General features: G+C 38.0%; 1 protein-coding gene across 2 annotated transcripts in view; it reads right to left on the bottom strand.

Moving 5' to 3' along the window:
- Positions 1–429: 429 nt before the first annotated feature.
- LOC129270354 (deleted in malignant brain tumors 1 protein-like) overlaps positions 430–26,428 on the bottom strand; it is a 56,836-nt gene continuing 30,837 nt past the window's right edge. Inside the window, exons 17-34 of one of the 2 annotated variants that reach the window (XR_010294869.1) lie at positions 24,253–24,600; positions 23,240–23,557; positions 22,027–22,344; positions 21,067–21,203; positions 19,498–19,699; positions 17,435–17,770; positions 15,557–15,681; positions 13,306–13,507; positions 12,214–12,537; positions 10,880–11,203; positions 9,026–9,322; positions 7,859–8,185; positions 6,994–7,293; positions 6,615–6,803; positions 4,499–4,687; positions 3,473–3,581; positions 1,768–2,726; positions 430–1,692 (exon numbers count right to left, since the gene is read on the bottom strand). Coding sequence is in view for 1 of the 2 variants with exons in the window: in XM_064105622.1 (XP_063961692.1) it covers positions 2,513–2,726; positions 3,473–3,581; positions 4,499–4,687; positions 6,615–6,803; positions 6,994–7,293; positions 7,859–8,185; positions 9,026–9,322; positions 10,880–11,203; positions 12,214–12,537; positions 13,306–13,507; positions 15,557–15,681; positions 17,435–17,770; positions 19,498–19,699; positions 21,067–21,203; positions 22,027–22,344; positions 23,240–23,557; positions 24,253–24,600 (4,259 nt within the window). In the remaining variant the exon portion in view is untranslated. Of the gene's footprint in view, positions 2,727–3,472; positions 3,582–4,498; positions 4,688–6,614; positions 6,804–6,993; positions 7,294–7,858; positions 8,186–9,025; positions 9,323–10,879; positions 11,204–12,213; positions 12,538–13,305; positions 13,508–15,556; positions 15,682–17,434; positions 17,771–19,497; positions 19,700–21,066; positions 21,204–22,026; positions 22,345–23,239; positions 23,558–24,252; positions 24,601–26,428 lie in introns of both variants that reach the window. The other variant, XM_064105622.1, reaches the window with a different exon arrangement.

Raw genomic sequence — 26,428 nt, 5'->3', positions numbered from 1 at the left:
TATTGCAAGCCGAGTAGTTTGATACATTATTAAATGCTCATCATTAGTGCTAGGTTCTCTGTCCAGCCGTTTTCATCAGAAATACTGGATTCACTCCCAGTCTTTTTTGGTCACATGCCTCAATCCAGCTTTAGCATTAAAATATGCTACCATAAAATATTCTATATGAACCATCCATTGTAATTTCGATCAGACTCTTTTGCTCACTGGTCAGAAATATTCAAAGGAAAATGAGCACTAGGATCCTTCACTTGGCAATAAAAAGGCCTTCTGGCAATTTTTTTTTTTGGGGGGGGGGGGATGGGGATGCAGGGCGATCAGTATGGGCCCATTCAAGTCTAACTCCATTACATTCTGCTAGAACAAATTACGTGAAAGTACTGAGATTCAAAGTATTTCAAAAATTAACAAAAGACAGACCTCACAATCTAGGAAAGTCAAGAGTAAATTTATTTTTCAGTCACCACTTCTCAAACTGGAAGACCACATAATAATGTATTCTTCTGTTACATCTTGTAATCAAATTCAAAGGTACTGTCACCCAACTGACTACTACATGTACTTGGATTCTATAATGGAATGTAGAATGAGGAATGTCCGTTTCCTAGCCACAAGTTAATACTCATAATCTTCATACTTTTCAGCAATAATTACCCTTAACAATTGGGTATTTCAGTAAAATAGTATGTACTTCTGACTCTGGAAATAATTCACCATCATTTGTCTCTTAATTCTGGTTCATCTGAAATAGGAAAAATCTTCTAAAATTATCCTGGCTCAGATTGGTCATGAAAAGAAACTTAAAAAAATGGGGGTTTGACTTGCACAAAGATTGATAATTTCATGGAATTATTCTTCATTTTCACACCAATAAACAAAGTGTACCAATCCAAACAAACATCGAGAATTGTAATAAGACCACACTTAAAAATAACCTACTAGAACCCCCCCCCCAAAAAAAACCTTATTGATCCATAAATAGGTACCTGGTATACATATTGATACCTTGAATCATTTTACTTGTTCACAAGGAACTCGGAGAGTACGAGCTAGAGTACAAAATTAGCACCTTGAGCAATCCCAGGGTGGAAAAAAAAACTGTCTGCCATTGCATTACTATCATCTTCATTCATATTTATTGAACAATTTTATAATGAAATGACACCCCCCCCCCACCCACCTCTTCCAGAAAAACCAATCAATGATACTTCCTGTTCTACACTCTTCTCGTCATAATTTTCAATGAAAGACACGAACATCTTTACGTTGACAGGTCTGAGTGGCAGAAATATTTCTGTAAGAGACTCTTGGCAGATAATCCTAATATATACATATCTATAAATCCCTTTCTCAAATCATGGTGCACTCTTAAAAGAAAGGTTATTATGAAGTGTTTTTCACCATCAATACAATAATATTGTCAATATCAAGTCAGACAGTTTTGAAATATTCCACGTTCCTCTCAATTCATTATTCATTTAGGTACAATAAAATTTGAATCTACATGTACTTTGAAAATAACATCCATCTATCTACAAATTGCTTAGAAATATTAATAAGAGCTATATGTATATAAAAAAATAATATAAAATCTAATCCATCAACTACATTGTTTCATATCAAAGCATATTAAAGCCTACAGTTCAATGGGATCTCTTGGGGTTTGTTTCATAAAGCTGTTCTCTATGTTAGGCATAACTTTACAAATGACTGGATTTATGAAGTGCTTAACAGAGATGTCCAAAAATATATATTTTTTTCAAATAGCCTTGATAAGACTGTGGCAAAAAATAAACCTCTGCTTTGAGAAAATTGCAAATTGGGATGTTAATTAAGGTGTGTTGATATTATGCATATCCTTACCTCATTGGTCAATGCACATTTCATGACAAATGAATCCATGATTGTAATAATTTATTACACTTCCTGCTATGGCTACAGATTAAACTGAGGCACTTTTACATGTATACCTGCCTCATCAAATGTGATTAGATATGACTGAGAAATCCTTTTTGCTTTTAGTACATTGTTCCCTATAAAAGACATAGCAAAAAATAAACAAAGAAACTTATGAACACCCCCTCGCCTCCTGGCACTTCATAGCAAGCAGCTGTCAGCCATAGGTGACAGCCTTATCGCTGAGTATTTCAACTCATAGGCCTGCATTCTAAACTCCAGTTTCATTTAAACTCTGGTTTAAAGCTGTGGTTTAAGTATGGACAGCCAACCGTGAAACAAATCTCCAACACTAGTTGTTAGGGCATTTGGCGCTCAATTCATTGACAATTGTCTGGGAATAATAAAATCAATTTTTCTCCATTAAAGCACATGAAAAGAACATAGTAAACATAGGAAACATACAATCAGAACAAATTGTAGACAACTTCAGCTTTCCATGAAATTGTTAGACATTGGCCCAAGTTAAGGTGGATTTCAGAAAACAGACCAAAAATGGATGAAGTAGTGCTGACAAAAAAATAATCCATTATGGATAAAGTAGATGCCAAAATTACTATGTAATAAGGGGTTTAACGTCGCTGAAAGACTGCGGCTCTGGAGGTGAAAGCCCGCTGGACTCTGAGCTGCCTTGAAGGGGAGGGTCCTCCGGGGACCCCGATGAAGGATCATAGCTGGGGTTAGCATAATTAACATTGGAGAATTTGCTGTTGACGTTCTCCATGTCGATTCCCTGCGGCTGCAAGGCTAGGAATCGCTGCCGTTTGTATCTGTAAAATGACAGGATTAATGCGCATTACGTTTTGTGTTCCAATTCAATGATGAACAAACTTCCCAATGAATAAAACTCAGTTAGGGAAAATATGCTGTTTTGATCATTTCCATAAATCCTTGTATAGACATTTTGTGTACAAAGGTAATGATAATAAGGCATCAAAAGAGTTTTCTTGCTCACAGCATTTGTCTTTGTCACAATGGGTGATTTCAAGTTCGGTGTTGACCTTTTGCTATTGGTGTTAGGTCAATTTTAACATGAGTATAGCACCAAACATAAAATGAAGATGGTCCAGAAAAGTCACTAACTAGTTGGTGAGATGTCAATAATGCGATCTGGATCGGTTTAACAAACTCAGAACAGGTTTTGGAGCTAGGGGAGGCAATCCAAATTCCAACATCAACACCAACGCCAACACAAGATTTGAAATCACCCAATGTGACAAAAATCTGATGTCCAATCAGATTCCTAATAAAAGTTGTAAAGATTTTGTAGACAAATTTTCACTTTTAGAAACACTTGCATGAGGCCCCCTACAATTTTTGTATTGTAATCATTATTAAATTTGTAACATCTAGCATACTCATAATATCATAATGAATTCGTTATGATGTCATATACTATAGAATGGAATTATACCATCATAATCAAATGTCATCTGAGTTTGACCACACAACTTTAGACAGTAATTAGGAACCTAAAAAGCTGCAAGTAGATTTAGCATAATTATGAGTTCCTCACCTTCGAATCAAAATGACAGCCACTATTATGATGACGATTATAAAGATTGCTAGTAAGATACAGATGAGCAGGATAATGTTGAAATTTTTAGGTTTGGATTCTCTTTGACCTAGAAAACAAACAAACAAAGGGGATTTTGTTATCTATTCTTTTTATTATACATGAAGCAATCAGATACGCGATCGGCTTAAGTTTACATCTTACTCTTTTAAACTAGTTCTAGTCCAAAGGCAAAACTTTGTACAATTCAAACCAAGCACAAGTAGACCTTCAAATGAGAAAACAATATCGATGAGAAGATAAAAATTACATATTTTGTTAAGAATATTGTTCCTGGCCATTGCAAAACTTGTGAAAATTTTACAACTATAGAGATTTTCAACTATATAAATGTAACAGACATTTTTCATTCTGACAATAAAGAAATCTACATATTATTCCATCCTTCATTTGTGATATTGATATCAACTTTGTAACTAGCAGTACTAACCTATGGTGGCACAAATGCATAATAAAACACCACTATTTGTAACATTGTTGTGTTGCTATGAGTAGTATCATAAGATCTGTTTCCATGGGGTCCCAAAACCTAACATGTCATATCCCTTTTGTCAAACTTTCTAATGTATCACTCGATTGACTGGTTTGAATAAAACTTGACTTGAAACTTGGCCAACTCAGCATTTTATATGAGCTTGGCGGTATCAAGTCCAAAAGCATAATGCAGAAGGGTGACAGCGAGACGACAACTGTCCTTATATTGTGTACCCGTCTATTCCTTCCTATCACTCTGTGTGATCAACTCTACCATCCATCTCTCACTCTTTAACTCTTCCTCCTTCCATTAGAATCTCCCATCCACCTATCCTGCTCCACACTTCCTCCTGCCCCTCCCCCTCTCTCTCACTCTTGCTCGTTCCCTCCATCCTTCCTTCCTTCCCTCCCCCATCTTTCCCTTCAACCCCCATGCACCTGCCGGCTTCCCACACGACCCCCACATCACGTATTCAAGAAGGCTGCCCTCACCTGTCCGAGCACAGTCGATGTCCCTCTTAAACCACGTGCCCTCATCCGTGCATTTCCAGATGACAACGGTGTCTGCTATGGGTCTGCTATCATCACAGTACACCATGAGTGTTTCCTCAGGTGTAAAGATGGTCTTTACTGTGTTAAAAGCACTGCCGGATGGTGGGAGGGGCAAGCGACATGTCTGTCCTAAAAATGAAAATAAAAACAGAGGGAAACTCTGTGAAATGGTTTTGATTCCTTTGAAAGTGATAGAGTAGAACTTGAATAATGTATTCAGGCTCTCACTAATTTATGCTATCTAAAATCATTAGCATATCAGTACCATCTGTTGAAAATCACGATTATCAAAGCTGCAATCATCAGTGCATATATCACAATATCTATTGTTGAAAGAAAAATTATCATTAAATCCTTAGAATCAGTTCAAAAGGGAGTGTTGCAAGAAAAAATTGCAATCACTTGCAAAAATTTTTGACTATTTTAGAATAGATCAATTTTAGGTCTAAATAACAAATCAGATTACACTCCTTGTTGCAAAGAGCAGAACAGTAATCAATCAAACATTTGAAATTAATTACAAGACTTAAGATTGATTTGGAGGACCCAAAGAGATTCGCAATTGATTGTAAACTTAATGGCCCATATTCTGAAGTCAGGTTTAACTTAATTAGACCATGGTCTAAATCTGTGCTAAACTTATCAGTCAGACTGCAGGTCCCAAGAAAGTGGCTTCTTTCATCCAAGTGATATTCATGACTTGAGATGTTTTGCATATTTAATGAGCTTGATGCGGACCAAAACATCTCTTTTCATTCGGTCATTGCTGCTCTAATTGTGCATCGAATTTCATGAATTTGGTACCATTGTAAAGAAGAAGAATCATTCTTTCAGGTCATGTGTTTGGATTTATTCAAAGATTTTGTAATATAGGTTAAAATTTTTATCTAAAATATGCTACAAAATAAATATTTTCACCTGACAAAAGCTGCTATTTTCACACTTTATTTTTGTTTGAGCCCAAATGATTTTTATATCATGATAAAGCTGAATATGTATGCTTTGAAATGATATAGGTTTCAAAATAAGAATTGGTTTAATCGGGTCAAGATCACACTTTTCATTTGCCAAGTACATAAAGCAGTTTGAAAACAAGAATACTGCACTCTGATTGGTCAAAGAGACCACACAATGGCAAATTCCAACGGTCCCAGTGCCTGGGTTCGTGGGAAGGTCACACTTCCCATGTGGTAATCTCCTCAAATACCCCGCGCCTGTTGTTCTGTGAACCTTATCCAGCCAATCAGAACTCTGGATTTCATGCAAGTACAAAATTTCAGAAATCTCGTCTTGTACCTTGGTGGGAAAAGTGTGATCTTGACCCGATTAAAAGGTGCCGCATATCAAGAGTGGCATTGTGAGAAAGTACAGAGGTTCAGCTTTATGGTGATATAGATATCATTGAGGCTCAAAATAAAAAAATTTGCACAATTTACAAAAGAAAACAGAGGAAGAAAATTCAGTTTTGAGGCACATTTTCAGGCCAGAAATTTACTTATTTAACAAAATATTGTATACAAAATAAATGACCAATATGAAAGAGTAACTTTTACTCTATCTAATGGTGCAATAATATTTCATTTAACTTGAGGTTAAAACAGGTAAATTCTTAGAGAAAGAAAATCTCACGAATCACGAGATTTTGCAAGGAGGAGGATTCAGCCACGAGATGATTTGGATGAATCTGGCCTTTTTGCTCATTAGCATAGGGACCTGCGGTCTGACTGTTATGGGAAGCCAAAAGTGTCAATTTTTTTATTAAGTTGTATTATTCTTATGTTTACTGTGCTCTTTACTGATTCATCCATGGTGAAGACAATCATCTTTTTATACTTCCTAGACAATTATGAATGATTTGAGAGCCAAATGAGCTGAAATATGATATCTATACTGTTAGTGATTTACATGTATGTAACAATTGGCTATCCATACTTAAACCACAACTTTAAACCTGAGTTTAAGTTAAACCCGACTTCAGAATACGGGCCAAAGAGTTATTGACCTTTGTGTACAGGCCGATGTGGATATTATGCATCCTTTGATTAGAATGACTTACTGTCTATTACTTCAGGAGGTAGACAGGTAATGGGTGGCCCGCTCCAGGTCCCTCCATCCCCGCAGACAAGGGTGACGGATGCTGAGCCGTCGATGCAACTGACATCAAGACCCTCACCCTGGGCATAGTTCACCTTGGTCAAACTGATGTATGACCAGCGAGATATCGGGGGAAGATCACATTTCAAGTCTGTACAGAGAGAATAAAAATTGATCAAACTGGACAGGTTACATCGCACCATATTGAAGCTTAGGATCTTCTTTTTATAAAAAGAGTACACAAACCCTAAACTGATGAATATCACTTTGGGTGACTTAAAAAAATATATTTTGGGCAGGTTTTGAGGAACTCCATTACATAAAATGTATATTATACAAACCTGCTTGCCAGCACTCTACTCCTGCGTCCTCGGCATGTGTGCAGTCATGCGTCGGGCTGTGAGGGCAGTCAAACAGAGAGGTCTCGTTTCCTATGCAGCCGACTTCATCAAGGTAGATGGTGCTGTACGTCTGACGCATTCCTGACGTGTCTATGATCCTACGTGCTGCGCCGAAACCCAGCATCCGACAGACCACCTTGGCATCCTGTATGTCCCAGTTATCATCACAAACCGTACCCCAAGCACCTTTGTACACTTCAACGCGACCGTTAAACGGGCTGCTGCCTCCAACCAGACGAACTGATTTAGAATAGACAAACAGAGATGATGGGTATGTTTTACAACTATAATGTAGTCTTTTGTGACTATGAAGGCATATCAGGTGCTACATGTATATCAACAACTTTATGAATCAGGGTTTCTTTGTATTTATAATTTACTCTTATGTTTTAGGTGACATTATAGCATTATATGGTTTGAATAATAACAGTTATAGTTATATCATGCTATTAACAGTACCACTGCTCTTTTAAGGCTTCCTCCTGAAGTGTAACCTACACCAGTGCTTTATCTGATGTGTTCACTACTGTAATTCATAAATAATCACAAGTATCCTTTGTATATAATGCCCATGACAAAGTTTTCAAATAAAAAGAGAACAAAAACAAATCTGTAAAATAATTTTCTTTTGTTAATGACATAGTGGTATCCCAAATACTACACCACGGTATGTGTCTACATGAGGGGTGGTTCATCGAAATGCTAATATGATGACATACAAAAATGTTTCTCCTCTTAGCAAAAAGTTTATCCTTCAGAGTTTATTTTTTTGTTGAATGAATACAATTAGGAACACAATACTCACTTGGAGGGGTGCAGATGATGCCAGCATCATTCTTATGGCTGCAGTTATGGACTTCCACCCCACTGCTACGACAAAGGGCTATGTTAGCCTCCAAACCAGTACATCCCACATTGTCTAGGTAGATTGGTCCCGTGCCCATCCCAAAGCGAGATGACCCTTGGATGGCGGATGTTGCCGTGGCGTAGCCAAGTTGGCGACAGATCACGTTTGCATCGGTCTTGTCCCAATTATTGGAGCAGACTGTACCCCAGATGCCACCGACGCCGAGCTCCACACGACCCTCATAGGGGCTAGCTCCGCCCATCAGCCTGATCTCTGTGTCCACCTCTGTGCATTTTGAGAGTATTTGATTTGACATAACACTTATTGATTCTTGTCAATTTCCCTGGACCCTGGTGTCACAAGGGTTGTGATCGATGACATCATTGGTCTTGATTGACTAAAAAGGATTGTTTCTATGGAAACTGTCATCGTAATGTAATTTATCACTGATCGCAATTTCATGACACTGGGGTCCATGATTTCAAATTATGTCTCACAGGGCACTTACACACGCTTCAGCTACAAAGGGATACCACATTTAGCTCAAGAAAAGGTCACCAGTTGTGCACAATGTCATCAGTAACTTATGAACAGCTTTATGAAACACCCACATTGGTCCTGTTCCATAAAGACTTATAACGATGGTAACTTGTTTAATTACTGTAACTACCATGGGTAAATTGATTGTTATTGGCTCCTGAGCTACCTTGGTACCATGGTAGTTGTCATAATGTCAAAGGTACCATAGAACTGAGTTTTTAGAAAAAGGCCCAGGAAATTGGGACAAAATATCCATTAATACAAACAGGTCATTTGTTCAATAAAAAACAAAAAAATATTCTCCCTAAGTATTTAACATTAGATTCTTGTGAACAGCAATAAAATCCAGTGAATAGCAATAAAATACAGTGAATCCTGTCTTCAGAATAAGTCAAAGGATGCAAATTGTCAGTGGTCTTTATGAGAGGGTATTCCCTATAAAGAGAGATTCTTTAGTGCATGATCCAATGTTTAAGGGATACAAAAATGAGCCCTTTTATGGGCAGGTGATCCGTCTGTGCAGCTGGTCTTCAAAGCAGGTTTGACCATATGACATATCATTATTACTGTCAGAGGCATGCTCACCTGGCAAGGAACAGACTGCCCCAGCGTAGCCTCCAGTGCAGTTATCAATGGCTTCCATGAAGCACACCCCAAGGGATCTCTCATAGCCTCCGCATGTTGGCCGATGGTAGTACACTCCCTCAGGCTCTCCATACATGTAACCAGTCGGTGCCTGGGCAACCAGACCTAGGTTCAGCTGGCTACAGACCACCCGGGCATTGTTCAGGGACCAGCCATCCCCGCAGAAGCCCTTCCATTCATTGCTGATCAGGATCTCAACACGACCTTTGTAGATGTTATTGCCACCAACCAGCCTCACTGTTACAAAGTAAAACAAGTGGAATGCCTCTGGCCGTCTCACCTGCATCACGCGATTCAATATAGCAGCAGTGCTGATTTTGAAAACTACTATAACTCGCACAAGATGTTCAGTGATACTTGGTTACTCGTATTTCCACGTTTTATGAATTAGACCAATACACTTATAGAGATATGATGGCAATTCAACAAATACCCCCAACGTGGCCAAAGTTCTTTGACCTTACATGACCTTTGACCTTGATCATGTGACCTGAAACTCGCACAGGATGTTCAGTGATACTTGATTACTCTTATGTCCAAGTTCTATGAACTAGACCAACACACTTTCAAATTTATGGCTGTAATTCAACAAATACCCCAATTTGGCCAAAGTTCATTGACCCTAAATGACCTTTGACCTTGATCATGTGACCTGAAACTTGCACAGGATGTTCAGTAATACTTGATTACTATTATGTCCAAGTTTCATGAATCAGATCCATAAACTTTCAAAGTTATGATGGTAATTCAACAGATACCCCCAATTCGGCCAAAGTTCATTGACCCTAAATGACCTTTGACCTTGGTCATGTGTCGTGAAACTCATGCAGGATGTTCAGTGATACTTGATTAACCTTATGTATAAGTTTCATGAACTAGGTCCATATATTTTCTAATTTATGATGACATTTCAAAAACTTAACCTTAGGTCAAGATTTTGATGTTGATTCCCCCAACATGGTCTAAGTTCATTGACCCTAAATGACCTTTGACCTTGGTCATGTGACATGAAACTCAGGCAGGATGTTCAGTAATACTTGATTAACCTTATGGCCAAGTTTCATCAACTAGGTCCATATACTTTCTAAGTTATGCTGTCATTTCAAAAACTTAACCTCAGGTTAAGATTTGGTGTTGACGCCGCCGCCGCCGTCGCCGTCGGAAAAGCGGCGCCTATAGTCTCACTCTGCTATGCAGGTGAGACAAAAATGGAAGGACAAACATTATGAACAATATTGTCTGTGGTTATTTGTTTATATAAGTGTTATAGTTTCCACAGATGCTTACAAATATTTCTAAAAGTTAATATATCTTTCTCAAGTTCACATTTACTTTATAAGAGATATTCACTTTAAGGAGGTCCAAATCTAAACTACCACACTTTCCTCACATTTATCTAGTTCTGCTAAGCATCTTTCTTCTCACCATCTCCCTCACATACTGTACATACGTAATACAAAGATGTGATATTGTTATCTACAGCAACATCAGCATCAATATCATCGTCAACTTCAATATCACCATGAACTTCAACATCAATATCAATATAGTATTAACACCTATTCAAACTCATTTTTAAAAAACAATCAACATCAGCAATAATGAGAAACATTAATATTTAAATAAATACATTTTGTGAACACAACTTTCTCTGATCAACATTTTATTAACCAATCAACATCAGTTTCCCAGACATCCACTTCATCATCAATTTCCTGACCAACAAAGTTATATCAATATCAGAACATAATTAATGTGATAGTATCATTAGATGATAAAAAAATGTCAACATACCTTCTGGAGTGCAGCTGGCTCCAGCATCCTCCCGATGGGTGCAGCTAGATGGGGAAGTGGACCTCGGACAATCCAAGATATCTGTCTCATTACCAGTACACTGCACATCGTCAAGGTGAATGGGACCAAAACCCCGCCCAAACTGGGCGTAGCGGGGTGCGTCCGTCGCCCCAGTGTAGCCGAGCTGGCGACAGAAAACGGAAGCATCGTTGGTATCCCACAAGTCATCACAGATGGTACCCCATTGGTCATCCATGAATACCTCAACACGACCCCTGAATGGGGTAGGACCACTAACGATGCGCACATGTTGCTCTGGAGCAGCTGAAAAACAATATGAGAAATGGGATTGTCATTGTGTGTTTAATGGTATGTTGGACATGATTGATCTATTAATGAAAATGTTAAACTCTTAATCCTGTGTATAATAGAATGCAAGGCTTCTAGATGTGATATGGCCAACCATGGATGTCAATTTTGAAAATTCAATGCAATTGCAAAGAATCATTAGCCTTGTGACTTTGGACCTATGACCACATGACGCAAAAGTAATCATATCACCATCCAAGAAAAGTTGAAAATGAATTAAATTTGAACTTGATTCATGAAATGGTTTTTAATCATCACAAAATCAAAAGAGAGTTGGACGAAAGGCTGGATGGACAGATAGATGACCCAGAAACATTATGCTTTAGTGACCAACATTGATGGGCTGAGACACAATGGCAGAATTCTCCTTTCACGTCAACTATTGATGATATTTTCAGTAGTATACATGTAGCTTTTAAATTGGCATGTAAACAATGATTTAATTTGTGAGATCAGGAACTGGGTGGTTCCTGTAGAATTTATGGGAATAACAAAATTCAGTAGTCAACAGGTTTGTTGACTGAATTCGATTTTTAACTGATCATTTATAACTGATCAGTGACTGAAGTTCTGATGTTTGAATCCTCTATTATTCACGTGTAAAAAGGAGAAATCGTGAAATGAATCACACACTGCCATCAAATGATATTTAACTGATCAATGAATGGATGTACAAAGAAAGATTTAAAGAGGACTGAATTTTCTATAGTGTTTACATGCAAAGAGTTAAGAGAAGTAGTGAACCAAAGCACACACTCTCGTCTTTGATAAAAATACACCTTGAAAAGGTGGTTTAACTGCATCTATTTCAACTGATCAAAAAGGTTGCATATTTCTAAGGAGGTCCGAATCTTGTAAAGTGCATTTCATCTATGTGAAATTTGGAAAAATCCTGGACTAAATCACAACTTTAATCCCAGATTGAAATATATTCTGAAAAGGTAGTATCTTCTAATAATACTTACATCTCTGGGTACAGATGACACTGACATCCCTAGAATGGTCACATGACGGATCATTACCCATGGTCAAGAGGGCAGCACACTCAAAGAGGTATGTATTGTGCATCCCACAGTCCACTCCTGTCAGGTGGACGGGACCGACCCCCGGGCCGAAATAGGCCCCTCCGAGGGCAGCAGAGCGGTTGTCAGCCATGCCGAAGCCGAGGTGACTGCAGATGGTGTGGGCATCTTGTATGTCCCAGCCCTCTGCACAGACGGTGCCCCACTGGCCTCCGATCATGATCTCAACACGGCCTTCCTGCTCGCGAGACCCGTTGACCAGGCGTACTGGAACAAAAGAAATTTACATTTTGCCTATGATGATCAAGATCATGAAGAAGACACATTTGAGCCACGAACTATGTCTGCAAATCGTGTGTTGTATAAAACAAATATTCAACGCTCTGTCATACCTGCGACCATTTGAATGTTACATTCAGAGTTGTAGACTCTCTCAACTTGCAAACTCATAAGCATTAAATATATGTATAATGTAATTTCTCTAACAATTGGGTTGGTATTCTCATATGCTCAGTAAGTTGCTAACTAATAATATAATCATTTTCATCCCATTGATTGAAATGTCTAAGGATCAATTTTTTAATGAAATGAAAACAAAAAATAAAATCATCAGTATACAAACATTGAATTCTTAACAACCTCATTACGTGAAAAAAAGGAATATCAAATGATGAAGATGAAACATAGCATTTCAAAGAATTGTGGACATGACTATTTTGCTTTGTCTGGGCTAAGTAAAAACAAGTTTGGACTAAATTCTTTTGGTAAGACTAAGTTAATCCTTGGTTAAACTATACGAATAAGTTTAATTCAGGTTTAATAGCTCATGCTTCATGAAAAATATGAATATCTGCAGAAGCCTGAGCTGCCCAAAATGTCTTTGCATATTCACTTCGGAGACAATTCCTAAGTTTGCCTACTTCCAGTTAGAACCATCATTATCATACTGGCCCTCCTGCCAGAGTCCTTTCCAGCTCGAAGCATGTTACAAAATTTGGAAAACCGTGATGTTAACGGTCAGAAAAAAAGACTAACCTTCTGGCATGCAGATGACACCGGCATCCTCGGAATGCCCACAATTGTGGCTTCCTACGCCGCGATTGCTGCATGCAAGGAGGGTTTCTTCATCCCCGTTACAAGCCACATCATCAAGCAGAATGCTGCCAGTGCCCCGTCCAAACTGACCCGACGAGACAAAGTCGACAGCGTTGCTATAGCCTAGCTGCCGGCAGACAACCTGGATCAAAAGGAGCAATAATAATAAAGAGACAAATTAAATTGCATGGTTTTACCTAGCTGGCTTAAACACAACCATATCAAAAGAAGTCATAGAGTGAGATATTACAGCCAGAGCTAGGGGTATTATGCAGGAGTGGCAAACATAGACACCTCACTCCATTGAAAATGACATCTCGGTTTTATGTTTTTCATCTATTGATTTTTTTGTGGTAGGGATTTTGACTCTCTCTCCACTCTCCACCCAGGTCAGTGCCCGGTAGGATGTGAAAGCCTATGTAGTAAGCCTTGACATTGAGTTTTGAATCTAGTGTTGGAATGCTCCCCAGGGAATGGAGAAAGTGCATGCCAGAATCCAATGACCTAGGTAATAATATTTCTGTAAGATGTCGTTCTGGGGCCCGTTTCATAAAGAGTTACAACTGTTGTAACTTTGCCATGGTAACCTTGATTCTGATTGGCTGCCGAGCCCTGTTGCCATGGCAGTTGCCATTATGGCAAAGTTACAACAGTTGTAACTCTTTGTCAAATGGGCCCCTATTTAAGCCCTATCAAAGCTGATTTAATTTGCCGAAAATGTGAAATTTCATTGTTTTCTCACATCTCGCACCCTCTCTCTGTAATGTTTCTATTTTTCTTTGAAAAGGAACCCTTTTGGGCACTTACAAATTTAGTAATTGGAAACCAGATTTAATTTCAGCCCATTCAAGCTTGAGAAGTGGTTTTATATCAAGAAATTAAATGTATTTATTTGTATTTTGATTGGACACCATATCCTCTGAGCCAGGACAGATAAATGCTTATAATTATCATCTACCATGTGAGTAAAAAAACTTGACACCTCACAAATACTCAATTTAAGGACAAATTATGTCATGAACACTTAATTATCATATATGGCCTGAAAGGAAATGTTCTCCAAAGTAATTTGATACCATAATTATTTATATGGTATGTGTTAATTCTTGGATGATCAAGAAGTAATCTTGCAGTGACGTAAAGTTTGTTTTGCATCAAAAGTAAGGCATGACTGCTATAAATGAATCCAGCTATCAATGATGTCATAATCCTACAAGGGTTGCATTAAAATGCATTTTAAATCACTTTTACAGTAATTTACATTATAATTATTTAATGAACACATTTTATTATCAATTCTCAAGTTAATTTCATTGAAAAGGGATTTGTAAATATGTTTACTAACTCATGCAGGATTATGACATCATTGGCATCTGGGGTTCATTCATTGCAGTCATGCCCTACTTTGGCACAAATAAAAATTTACATCACTGCAAAGAATACCTACTGATTATCCAAGCGTGAAGACATACCACATAAATATGGTATCAAATTATTTGGGAGAAGATAATCTTTCCAGCCATATATAATGATTATGCATTCATGACATATATTTTTCTTAAAGGACAAGTCCACCCTAACAAAAAAATGATTTGAATAAAAAGAGAAAAATCCAACAAGCATAACACTGAAAATTTCATCAAAATCGGATGTAAAATAAGAAAGTTATGACATCTTAAAGTTTCGCTTAATTTCACAAAACAGTCATATGCACATCCCTGTCGGTATGCAAATGAGGGAACTGATGACATCACTCACTATTTCTTTTGTATGAAATATTCTAATTTTCTCCTCATTGTCCTGTGAAACAAAGTTTTATTTTATGGTTCGGTCAAGTTGGTCCTCATTGTCAAATCTGCAAAAATTGAAATAATTTATAATTCGAACAATAAAAAAACAAAAGAAATAGTGAGTGAGGGACATCATCGATTCTCTCGTTTGCATGTGACTAAAATTGTGCATATAACTATTTTGTAAAAAATAAGCGAAACTTTAAGATGTCATAACTTTCTTATTTTGCATCCAATTTTGATGAAATTTTCAGCATAAGGCTTGTCTGATTTTTCCCTATTGATTCAAATCAATATTTTTCTGTGGTGGACTTGACCTTTAAATTAACGATTTGTGAGGTGTCAAGTTTTTTTTACTCACATGGCATATGTTGAAATGATGTAACTTTTATTTTACTAACCCTTGCATCGTTTATGTCCCATCCATCATCGCACACTGTACCCCATTGATTGTTGTGATGAATCTCTACTCGACCTTTAAAAGGACTCTCTGTTCCAACTAACCGAATGTTTGCCATTGTATTCACTGTAAAAGGTAAAACAAAAGCAAATCTTGACATTGGGTCACAGTTCTGTGTGCGCGCCCTTCTAGGCAACCCAGATTGGCTGGCTCCTCCAAAAATGCGCCTTTGAATGTCTTTGACAGATATATGGCACTATACAAATGCTGTGCATCATCATCATCATCATCGCTCAAGATCATGAATATTTCAATGAGTACCTTGTTTAATAAAGAAAAATAAAAATATATATTTTTAAGGAAGACTGATATTTTAAGTCAATTATTTACATAATCTATCATAACGCATGCTATGTACAATTTTGTACTCTCACCAAAAATTATTTTGCATCTGTATACATGCATTTGATTTGTAAGATGTGAAACGGAATTACACAATTGACAAGAAATATTTTAAGTTCAAGTTCAGTTCAAATGCCAAGATTGAGATGCAACATCTACAAGCACATATTGAAAATGGCAATATGTAACCATTATTCCGTCTGATGTCTATTAGCAGGAATAGCGTTCAGCAACTTTCACAGCATCATTCTCACAGTAATCATTGCATTTACGATTCATGATTAAATGGATGGATTAAACCTGGCGCACACTATGCAATTTTTTGCGATCCCAATTTCAAAGAAATTGTAATAGACATCAATATTTCAACCAATAAAATCTTAGCGATCAGAGTGCAGAATAGTGGTAGGACTACTGAAATAAAATTTCAGTCTATTTCGAGCCTCCCTGTACGAATAAAAGCAAATTCAAATCCAAATTGTAATGACGTCATCATTGGCTGCAACTAAAAGCTAATTTGGACAGACCACAGCTAGAGCTTGCTACAAAGCAAAATTATGATTTTATTGTTCCTAGCATTATGCCAAACTTCAAATTAAATAATTTTCCTTCTTGGAACTTTCACATTTAATGCGAAATGCAATTCATTGAAAATATTGCGTTGCATCGGATCGGATAGTGTGCATTGGGCTTTAGAAATAACAGAATCTGAGTGAAATAACCCATTAAAAAGACAAGGCTTCTAACACGGGTTTTCCATTGTGATTGCGCTAACTTCCTCCACTTGTCATTAGTCTCACCCCACATAATCTAATCCTACTCTGTATACACCCACTCCTTGTCTTCTTAAAATTTGGTCTAATAATAGCCGATAACCATTTTGTCTAATTTCCAGTAAGGCTATACCTGCTTTTTTTTCTTCCAGTTGGTTGAACAGCACTTGTCTATGTGGTTTAGGAACCAATACTTAGGAGCTAAATTTTCAGTTGACAAATTAAAAATAGTAATTAAACAAAGCGTAAATGAGACTAACTGGGCATTAGGCTAAATTAGACTACATGGGTATTGGACCATGCAGTGTAGAACGAACGGTAATAAAACACAATGGCTCGTATTCTGAAGTTGAGTTTAACTTAGACCAAGGTCCAACTCTGAAATTATGGGAAGCCAAAAACTTCAAATTCTGATGACATTTTATAATTTTTATGTTTACTGATTCCCAAGTCTTCCATGGTAAAGACAACTATCTTATTTATCCTTCTGGCACAGTTAAGAATGATTTGAGAGGAGAATGAGCTGATATATTAAATTTCTATTGTTAAAGATTTATGCCACTATTGGCTTTCTATGGTTAAACCTCAATTTTTAGACCAGAGTTTAAGTTGGACCAGACTTCAGAATATGGGCCATGTGGTATAAGACTATCTGGTAAGTAAACCAACCACATGTAGACCAACTGAATATAAGCCCCACTTACCGCTGTATCCACATACAACTCCAGCATCCTCTATGTGACCACAATTATGAACGCTCAGCCCTCCATGGTTGCAATCAAAGAGAGTCTCTTCTGATCCAATGCAACCCACGTTATCCAGGTAGATAGGTACGTTGCTGGCAGCGGACCCAAAGCGACTTCCACCAACGGCTTCCAAGGCCGAGGTGAATCCCAGAGCCCTGCAAACCACGTTTGCGTCGTTCAGGTCCCACGAGTCATCGCAGACTGTCCCCCAGACCTCATTGGTGTAGACCTCAACCCGACCCTCGCTCTCACTGCTCCCGTCCACGATACGTACCCAGGTACCTTCCAAAGGGCCTGCAAGTGTAGGATAACAGAAAAATAGTCATAGTACATGTGACCTGCCACCTAAAATGTTGGAAATAAATTCACCCAAAAATAAAATTTTGAGAATTTTATTGAGCTTGAAAAAAGCACTTCCTAAGCTTCAAAATGATACATAGCTTGTCAAAATTGGTCAGCAATAACTCTCACAAGCAAATGATGGAATGCAGTAGAAACTCAGTAAGAGCTTCAAGAAAATAAGGAGAAAACAAGGTTTGAAGTTTGGGGTTCTCTCAAGCATGAGATGTGCATACTGTTCAATCTCGGTGAACGTCCAGGCAGTCCCCTCAAAAATGGTATCATTCCTTTTATTCAACTTAAGATCTTAAATTTTTTACAGTATGATAAAGAAGAATCACTTTTTCAGATAATTTCAGAAGACCAAATTACTACTTTGCCTTTTTACAGAGAAACTTCCCTGGAGACTTGTTAGTTCAAAAGGGGTGCTGAACTCCAAGAGGCTATAGCATACTGTAAACATATCCTTTTTTAAAATGATAATCAACTATACAAGGTGTTTTTCTGTGGCAATCATTTTCCATCCTTTGCGTTTTCTGCTTCTCAGCGATCAAATCATACCATATCCAGGTTTTCTCATTGACTCTGTGTTTATTATCAGCAGCTGGCAATATTCCCAGAACCCAGCTGCAACCAGCTGGAGAAGCAACGCAGTGCAGTTAATGTGCGGCGCAGCTGTACACAACGCATGATGCAGTATTCCCAGCTTATCAAACCCAAGTGCAAGATTTGTATGCGTTATTGTGAATGTGCGCACTATCATGGTGAGCGCCAGCGCGGTAACCATGTACGTTAAAATTACTTAGCAAGGATTACTCTAAGTACATGACTAACCTGAAATCTGAAGTCCCGACGGGCAAAAAGATATATATTGTCCCAAATAATAGTTTGAATTACACATTTTACAGATTTCGGTAATTTTGACCCGATCCTTTTTTTGGTTAACATCAAATATATTATCCTGAAAATAACCATACTGCCTATCTAAAGACTTGGGCCAATATAATTCTCTTGCGACAATATATATGTTTCCCTCGAAGCCAGTCAATATTATATCAACATTTACTGGCTTTGAGGGAGATACCATGTATATTTCCCAAAGTAGTCTCATATTGCCCAGAGTCTTGGCAAGGGCAATATGGGTCCACTGAGGGAAATATATGTGCATAATCTCCCGAAAATTAATGCCAGTCAATATCATTAACTACAGTTGTGTAACATGTAATTCAAGCAATTATTTGTAGCAATTCTCCTTAGCGATGTGAATCTGGCCAGCTGTGGTGCTCCAATTTTGTTAAACCTTTCATTCTTGGAATGTTAAATTCTGTTCTAAACACATGCTTTCATAACTTATGCTGTTCGCCGAAGATATTACTTACTGAATATTACAATTTCGCCAGTAATAAAGATATTTTGCAATTTAACATTTAAATTGACAAATGGGATATTTTTGTGAAGTGGCCGCTGATGCCAAACGCAGGAACTATGGGATATATCCCTGGGAAGACTTGGATGAGGACCACTATTTGGTTGGTATTCAGGTCATGCATGGATCCATCGTCGGTCCTCACACACATTGCCGTTTGCCTGGATGCTGCATGGGAATCCTGCTGAAAGACGCAGCTCGGTTGTTTGTCTGTAACAGAGCGTTAGAGAGAGAGAGAGGTCTCATATGCACTCACCATCATCCACACATACCACTCCCGCATCTTCAGAATGTCCACAATTGTGAACCTTGATGCCGTTGTTCGGGCAGCGGAGCAACGAGGACTCTGTTCCCGTGCAGCGGACATTATCAAGGATGATAGGGCCAGTCCCCTGAGGGTATACACTACCCCTTGCAGCTTGTGCAGCATCTGTGTAACCAAGCTCCCTGCATACCACCTGAAAACAAGTTTCACAACAATGTTTGAAAGTCTAGATTCCTCACAGTTTAATCCATCATACTTGCTCCAAAGTAAAGAAAATTGAAACAGATTTTGTACAGGAATTCATGTGTAAGTCAAAAAGAGGCAATTTATTCATCTTAAAATTTAAGAGAATACTTCTTCACACACATCTGTCAATATATGAACATAGACCTGCAGTACATTCTCTGAGTTTATACACTTCAGATACTTTGATAAGGCATCGGCTAATCCCATTGGCCCATATTCTGAAGTCGGGTTTAATTAAAACTCTGGTCTAAATTTCTAGTTTAACTATGGATAGCCAACAGTAACACAAATCTCTAACAGTAGAGGATCGATGAATCGACTCATTTGACTCTCAAATTATTCTTAACTGTTTGGGAAGGATAAATAAGATAGTTGTCTTCACTATTAAAGAATTAGGGAAGGGCACAGTGAACATTAAATGTTGACATGTTTTGCTTCCCATAATTTTTGCACAGAGTTAGACCATGGTCTAAGTTAAACCCCACTTCAGAACCCGGGCCATTTGGTTAAAGTGCCATTTTTATATACTACAACTGGCATAATACCCACATAGACTAATTTTCATTTAGTCTGATGGCCAGATGGTCCATTTCCACTTCTACTAATTATCATCTACTCTGTCAAATGAAAATTTGGTTAATAATACTTCATCTAACCATGAATATTAAGGGGTGTTAGTGGCAGTGGATATTAGACCAATTAGGCATAATTCAACTGTAAATGTAGCACTCGTGTCCTCTGGCAAGGTGTTTATCTACACTTGCCACTCTCCACTCAGGTGCAGTAAATGGGTACACGGTAGGAAGAAATTCCCTGAATTCCTGAGCGCCCGATAAGAGTAGCCGTGCTAAAGCCAGGGTAATAGAATGCAGCGCTTAAAAACATTATATTAAGCGCTATATAAATATTGCATACTACTATCATTATTAACATAGTAAATATGCTAATGGCAATTAGACTTAACTGTTATTAGATGAACTGGCTGTAGACAAAGCAGTGGTAATTTCTGTCATTTATGAAGCAATAGACCAGAAAAGAAATAAATTTGAGTTTGGCTTACTGCCCGCACCAGAGCAACTTCGAGGATACTACTAAAGTACAGTCACTCCTTTTGTCAGAGCGAATAGTAAACATATTGAAGTTCTAATCATGATTCAATCTTGTTTATTTCCCGTTTGAGAATGGCGGCTATAAATCAAAATTTGGATTTCAGATTCAAATTTTGATTTTGCAATCCAAGTTTTTATTCATTTTGTGAGTGTACATGCCTTATGATTTAACAAATAGTTCACAATAAGAGTTCTTGTGACATACTTGAGCATCTTGTATTCCCCAATCATCATCGCATACAGTACCCCATTCTCCGTCCCATAACACTTCTACACGACCGTTGAGGGGGCTGTCTCCATCAACCAGCCGAACATTGACTTGGGGTGGTGCAGTGACTGGGACTGCAGAAAAAAATTGGAAAAAAACAAAACAAAAAATTCAGTTTGTCAGACCCTATTTGTAGTGCTTTTGGGTGCAATATACAAAAATAAATTTCAAATGAAATAACTGCTGTTATCATTCCAGCTACAATATGTTAGATGAGCATTTAGTATATATAATGAGATAGATCAACCAAACAGTAAGTTGATTTTGATAAAAGCTTTTAAAAGATTTAGAAAAATATTATTGAAGGGTTGAAGAAGATCCAACAAAGAATATTGAACAGAGCTATGATTTTTTACACCGTTGGATATGTGAACAGTCACCCTTTATGTCATGAAAATTAAATTTCATTAATTCCCAATTTTCAAACAGTTGATGATGGCTGAAATATATTTCCACTGAAGTGGGTATGGAATGACGTGTTGGAAGATATCTACTGAGTGCCAAGGCAGATAGATTTTTCAATTTTTTTTATACAAAATGTCAATTTATGGAATCTAAGTCACATGAAACATTGGGGAGCTCCTTGTATGTGACATCACAATTTTTTTTTAATATGTAAATATTGGACATACTTTCACCAAACCTTACCTAACATTTTTCTTGTTTGAAAACAACTCTTGAGTAATACGAGATGGATTCTCTACTGCATGCAGTATTGAATTCCAGCCATCTAAAATGTCAAAGTACTGTTGTTGATTACACACTAAGGAGAGATATGGTATACCTCTCATTCTGTTAGAAGTTGATATTTTCATCCTTTAAAAAAAGTCAAACATCCCTTCAAATGAAGGACATCTGTTTAAGGACTAGGTATAACCTTGATGATGAGACACTCACCACTACATCTGATGCCGGCATCTTCCCCATGGTTGCAGTTGTGAATACCGACACCGTTATGAGAGCAAGACTGGATGGTCAGCTCTAAGCCGGTACACGATACACTATCCAAGTGGATTAGGCCGGTACCCCTGCCAAAGCCTGCTGACTGGACTGCTTGCAATGCGGCACCAAACCCTAGCTGATTACAGGCAACGGTGGCATCGTTAATGTCCCAGGAATCATCACAGATGGTTCCCCAGACGCCGTTGTAGATGACCTCCACACGTCCCTCGTAATCATTTGATCCTCCTACAAGCCGTATCAAGGACGCAACTTCTGTGGTTTGGAAATTGTTTAAAAAATGGTTGGATAAATCAAGAACACCATCATCTCCATCATTATTTGTAAATCTACAGCGGGAAATCTTCTAGAAGTCGAATTCTGGTGTTACTTGCTTTCATTGATCAAGTTTAAATGACTAGTCTATCCCAATCTACATCTGAATACAGAAAAGACCAAGTAACCATTAATAAGCATCATAAAAATGTCACATAAAATGTACCTTGTTTGGTTCTGGTTTTATGATGAATGGAATAAATGCTATCAAAAAAAAGAAGAAAAAAGTAGTATTGGTATAGGGGTTAACTGATTCTTTAAATCAATTGCAATTCCAATATAACAGGGTCTTGAGAAAATGTGAATGTGTATGTAGATAACTTGCAGTGGCCCAGAGAGATTATTGATAAAGCTTTAATACAGACAATTTCATTATATATTATCATCAACATCCTCCTCATTATCACTATGTCATCAACATGCACCAACATCATCATTATCATCATTATGACCATCAGCACATGTCATCATCATCATCATCATCATCATCATCATCATCATCATCATCATCATCATCATCATCATCATCATCATCATCATCATCATCACCATCATCATCCTCATCATCATCATCATCATCATCATCACCATCATCATCATCATCATCATCATCATCACCATCATCATCATTATCATCATCATCATAATCATCATCATCATCATCATCATCATCATCATTTTTATAATCATAGTCATCACCATTGCCATCATCGGCAGCAGCACCACCAATATCATAACCATCACCATTGCCACAATCACCATCATCACCAGTATTATCACTATCATTATCATTATCCTCATCACCAATATATTCTGTGCCAACTGAAAGACTTACCCTCCTGATTGCACACCACACCTGCATCCTCAGCATGAGCGCAGTTATGGGTCCTGCTGTACCTGCAGTCAAACAGTGACTGTTCCGTGCCTGTGCAAGCAATGTCATCAATGTGGATGGGTCCAGTCCCAGGACCAAAGCGGGACGACCCAAAAGCTTCCAACATGTCCGGAAAGCCCAGCTGACGGCAGGCAACCCTAGCACTCTGCAGGCCCCAGTTATCGTCACAGACGGTGCCCCAGGAGCCATTCAGGTAAACCTCTACACGTCCCTCCAGAGCATTGGCGCCCCCGACTAAACGGATCACCGTCGGAACATCTGTGCATTACCATGTACAAATAAGAAAATACAATGATACTTTACTCTTTCCAGAATACCAACTTTGGTCAATGCTATTCTTTGAAGCACTATTGATAGAATATCATGATGAAGGAAAGTGACAAATGAACTGTTGACCAAGAACTCAATAATTTCTTAAGTGATTTTCATCTTGTCTCATCTATGTTGCACTTTAGGTTTCCCCCTTAGGTAACTGCCTCTGTTTGCTTAAGATGGGGCTGCAGTAGTGGCTCTTCGATAGGCAATACAAGGCAGAGTCATAAAAAAATAAAGGCTTACAGCAACAATGTACATTCAGGCAAAAGTGTTAAAGAAACTGATTAGGATAACAGACAATAAGTGAATCACCCTGATCAAGAAATAGATACAGTTGAGGTCATTTTATTGTGATACAAAACTAGTTAATTTTACTTCGAAAATTAAAACAGAATTTATGCAAAACATTGCCTCTGGTAAGCTAAAAAAAGTCAATACTGTTTCCACAATTATCAGTTACAAAATTAAACCCAGTATGGAGTTGATTTATCCAAGGAAATAGCCCCAAGATAGCCCAGTTAAGTTGCAGAAAAACATATAACCTCCATATAAAAAGTATGATCGGAAATAATACAACCCTACACAGAATATTTTTTGCTTCTGCCAACAGATATAATGGAGTAAAAAAGGATGGTTACTTGTATCTCTGGGTTGGCAAACTACTTCAGCAGGTAGACAACCTTCAACAGGTGTCTGGTGAACCTGGTAGTTGCACTGTAACAGGTTGAAGCTGGTATCGTTGCAGTTTACACCAGTCACCAGCATTGGAGCTGGACCCGCACTTAGACGGGACCCTGGAATGATGAAACCGGGAGCTCTGAGGGCGGGTGGACCAAAGCCAAGCTGATGGCAGACCACTGCCGATTCGCTCCCAGTCCAGTTGCTTCCACAGACTGACATCCATGTGTTGTTAAAGAGAACTTCTACCCGCCCTTCCAATTTGTTGGTTTCCGTTCCACCGACTAGTCTGACTCCAACATTTGCTTCTGCATTAGTGTGATGAAAAAAACCCAAGACACATACAGTAGATAATTCACTCTCACAAAACAATCAGGTTTATGTATCAGATTTTTTTACTTTTTGGTTTTATAAATTTAACAAGGAACATACCTGCCAACATTTGGAAACCCAAAATTTGGAGAACCACTGGCCGGGGGTCCAGGGGCGGCGCCCCTTGCGGGGTACATGGGGCAGCGCCCCTTGAAGCTGTTGGATTTTAGCAAAGGCCAAGGGAACACAATTTTCATACTTGAAATGAATGTATTCAAGGTTGCAAAATCTTTTGAAATACACTGTGGTGTAATCAAAGTGGGCTTGTACATTTTTATCATTTGTAATTTATTTGTAATTTATTTGTAATACAACAGCAAGTCTCATAATTTTGATGTCACCCAACATTTTGCACTATTTACACAATACATATACCTACCTTTCAACTGAACTTAAATATTATTCTGTGGAACTTGAAGCACCTTCCTTCTGTAAAGTGTTTTGTACGTGGCTGTCTTTGCATTCTTGAGCACACTTACACTGTAAGAAGCGGCGTAGCATGTAATGTCTTAGACCAAAAGCTTTAGTCTCTGTATTTTGGTTGTTCTGCTGAACTGCGTTGGCTCACTCACCAATACATAGACTGAAGAGCTTGGAGGCCCATACGTACAGAAACGTATTAGCAGTAACGTTAGATCTAACATTCGGCGGAAACCCGATTTTCCGATCGTTTTTTTGTACATAAAATGTCACATTACGAAAAAGAAATTACATTCATATTTACAAAAAAATGTATAAAATTCAGAAATATCGTACCTTATACCGCAGTTACCGCTAATTCCTTTCAAATGATGATCGAAACATCGTCATCTTCGATCCTTTCGTTGGTCAACTTAAGTTGCCATCTTGGATGACGTCATCATCCTTACAGACGTATTTACCAGTCGCTATATATCGTGATTTGTGCCGCTGCTTTGCGCTTTTAGATGTGCGTGCGTTCGGAACTTGTCGCTCGCATTGATTCGCCAGGATATCAAAAATTATTCGAAAAGCCTTGACAAAAACACAATAACACATGTTCCGTGAGCGACGGCCAAGTCACTTTTTTTTCGTAGTGCGGTTCAGCAAACCATACTACATGTATTACCTATTACGCACTGCTGAACGCTAAACTGCAGAGTGCATACTGTACACACGCTGTGTGAATCGCAGTACGTAGCATAGCATTTAAAAAAATACGCCGGTAATATGATGACGCCCTCTTTCGGTTAAGTTGACAATATTTTTTTTTCTCACATGAAATTTCAACGAGTGGAATGCCTTCTTGCGGTCTCACCTGCATCACGCGATTCAATATAGCAGCAGTGCTGACTTTGAAAACTACTATAACTCGCACAAGATGTTCAGTGATACTTGGTTACTCTTATGTTCACGTTTCATGAACTAGACCATACACTTACAGAGATATGATGGTTATTCAACAAATACCCCAACATGGCCAAAGTTCATTGACCTTTGACCTTGGTCATGTGACCTGAAATGTGCACAGAATGTTCAGTGATACTTGATTACTCTTATGTCCAAGTTTCATGAGTCAGATCCATAAACTTTCAAAGTTATGATGGTAATTCAACAGATACCCCCATTATGGCCAAAGTTCATTGACCTTTGACCTTGGTCATGTGACCTGAAATGTGCACAGGATGTTCAGTGATACTTGATTACTCTTATGTCCAAGTTTTATGAACTAGACCAATATACTTTCAAAGTTATGATGGTAATTCAACAAATACCCCCAATTTGGCAAAAGTTCATTGACCCTAA

This window comes from Lytechinus pictus, chromosome 10 (genome assembly GCF_037042905.1).
Source record: "Lytechinus pictus isolate F3 Inbred chromosome 10, Lp3.0, whole genome shotgun sequence".
NCBI classification, from domain to species: domain Eukaryota; kingdom Metazoa; phylum Echinodermata; class Echinoidea; order Temnopleuroida; family Toxopneustidae; genus Lytechinus; species Lytechinus pictus.
This window is presented reverse-complemented; position numbering and strand designations above follow the sequence as displayed.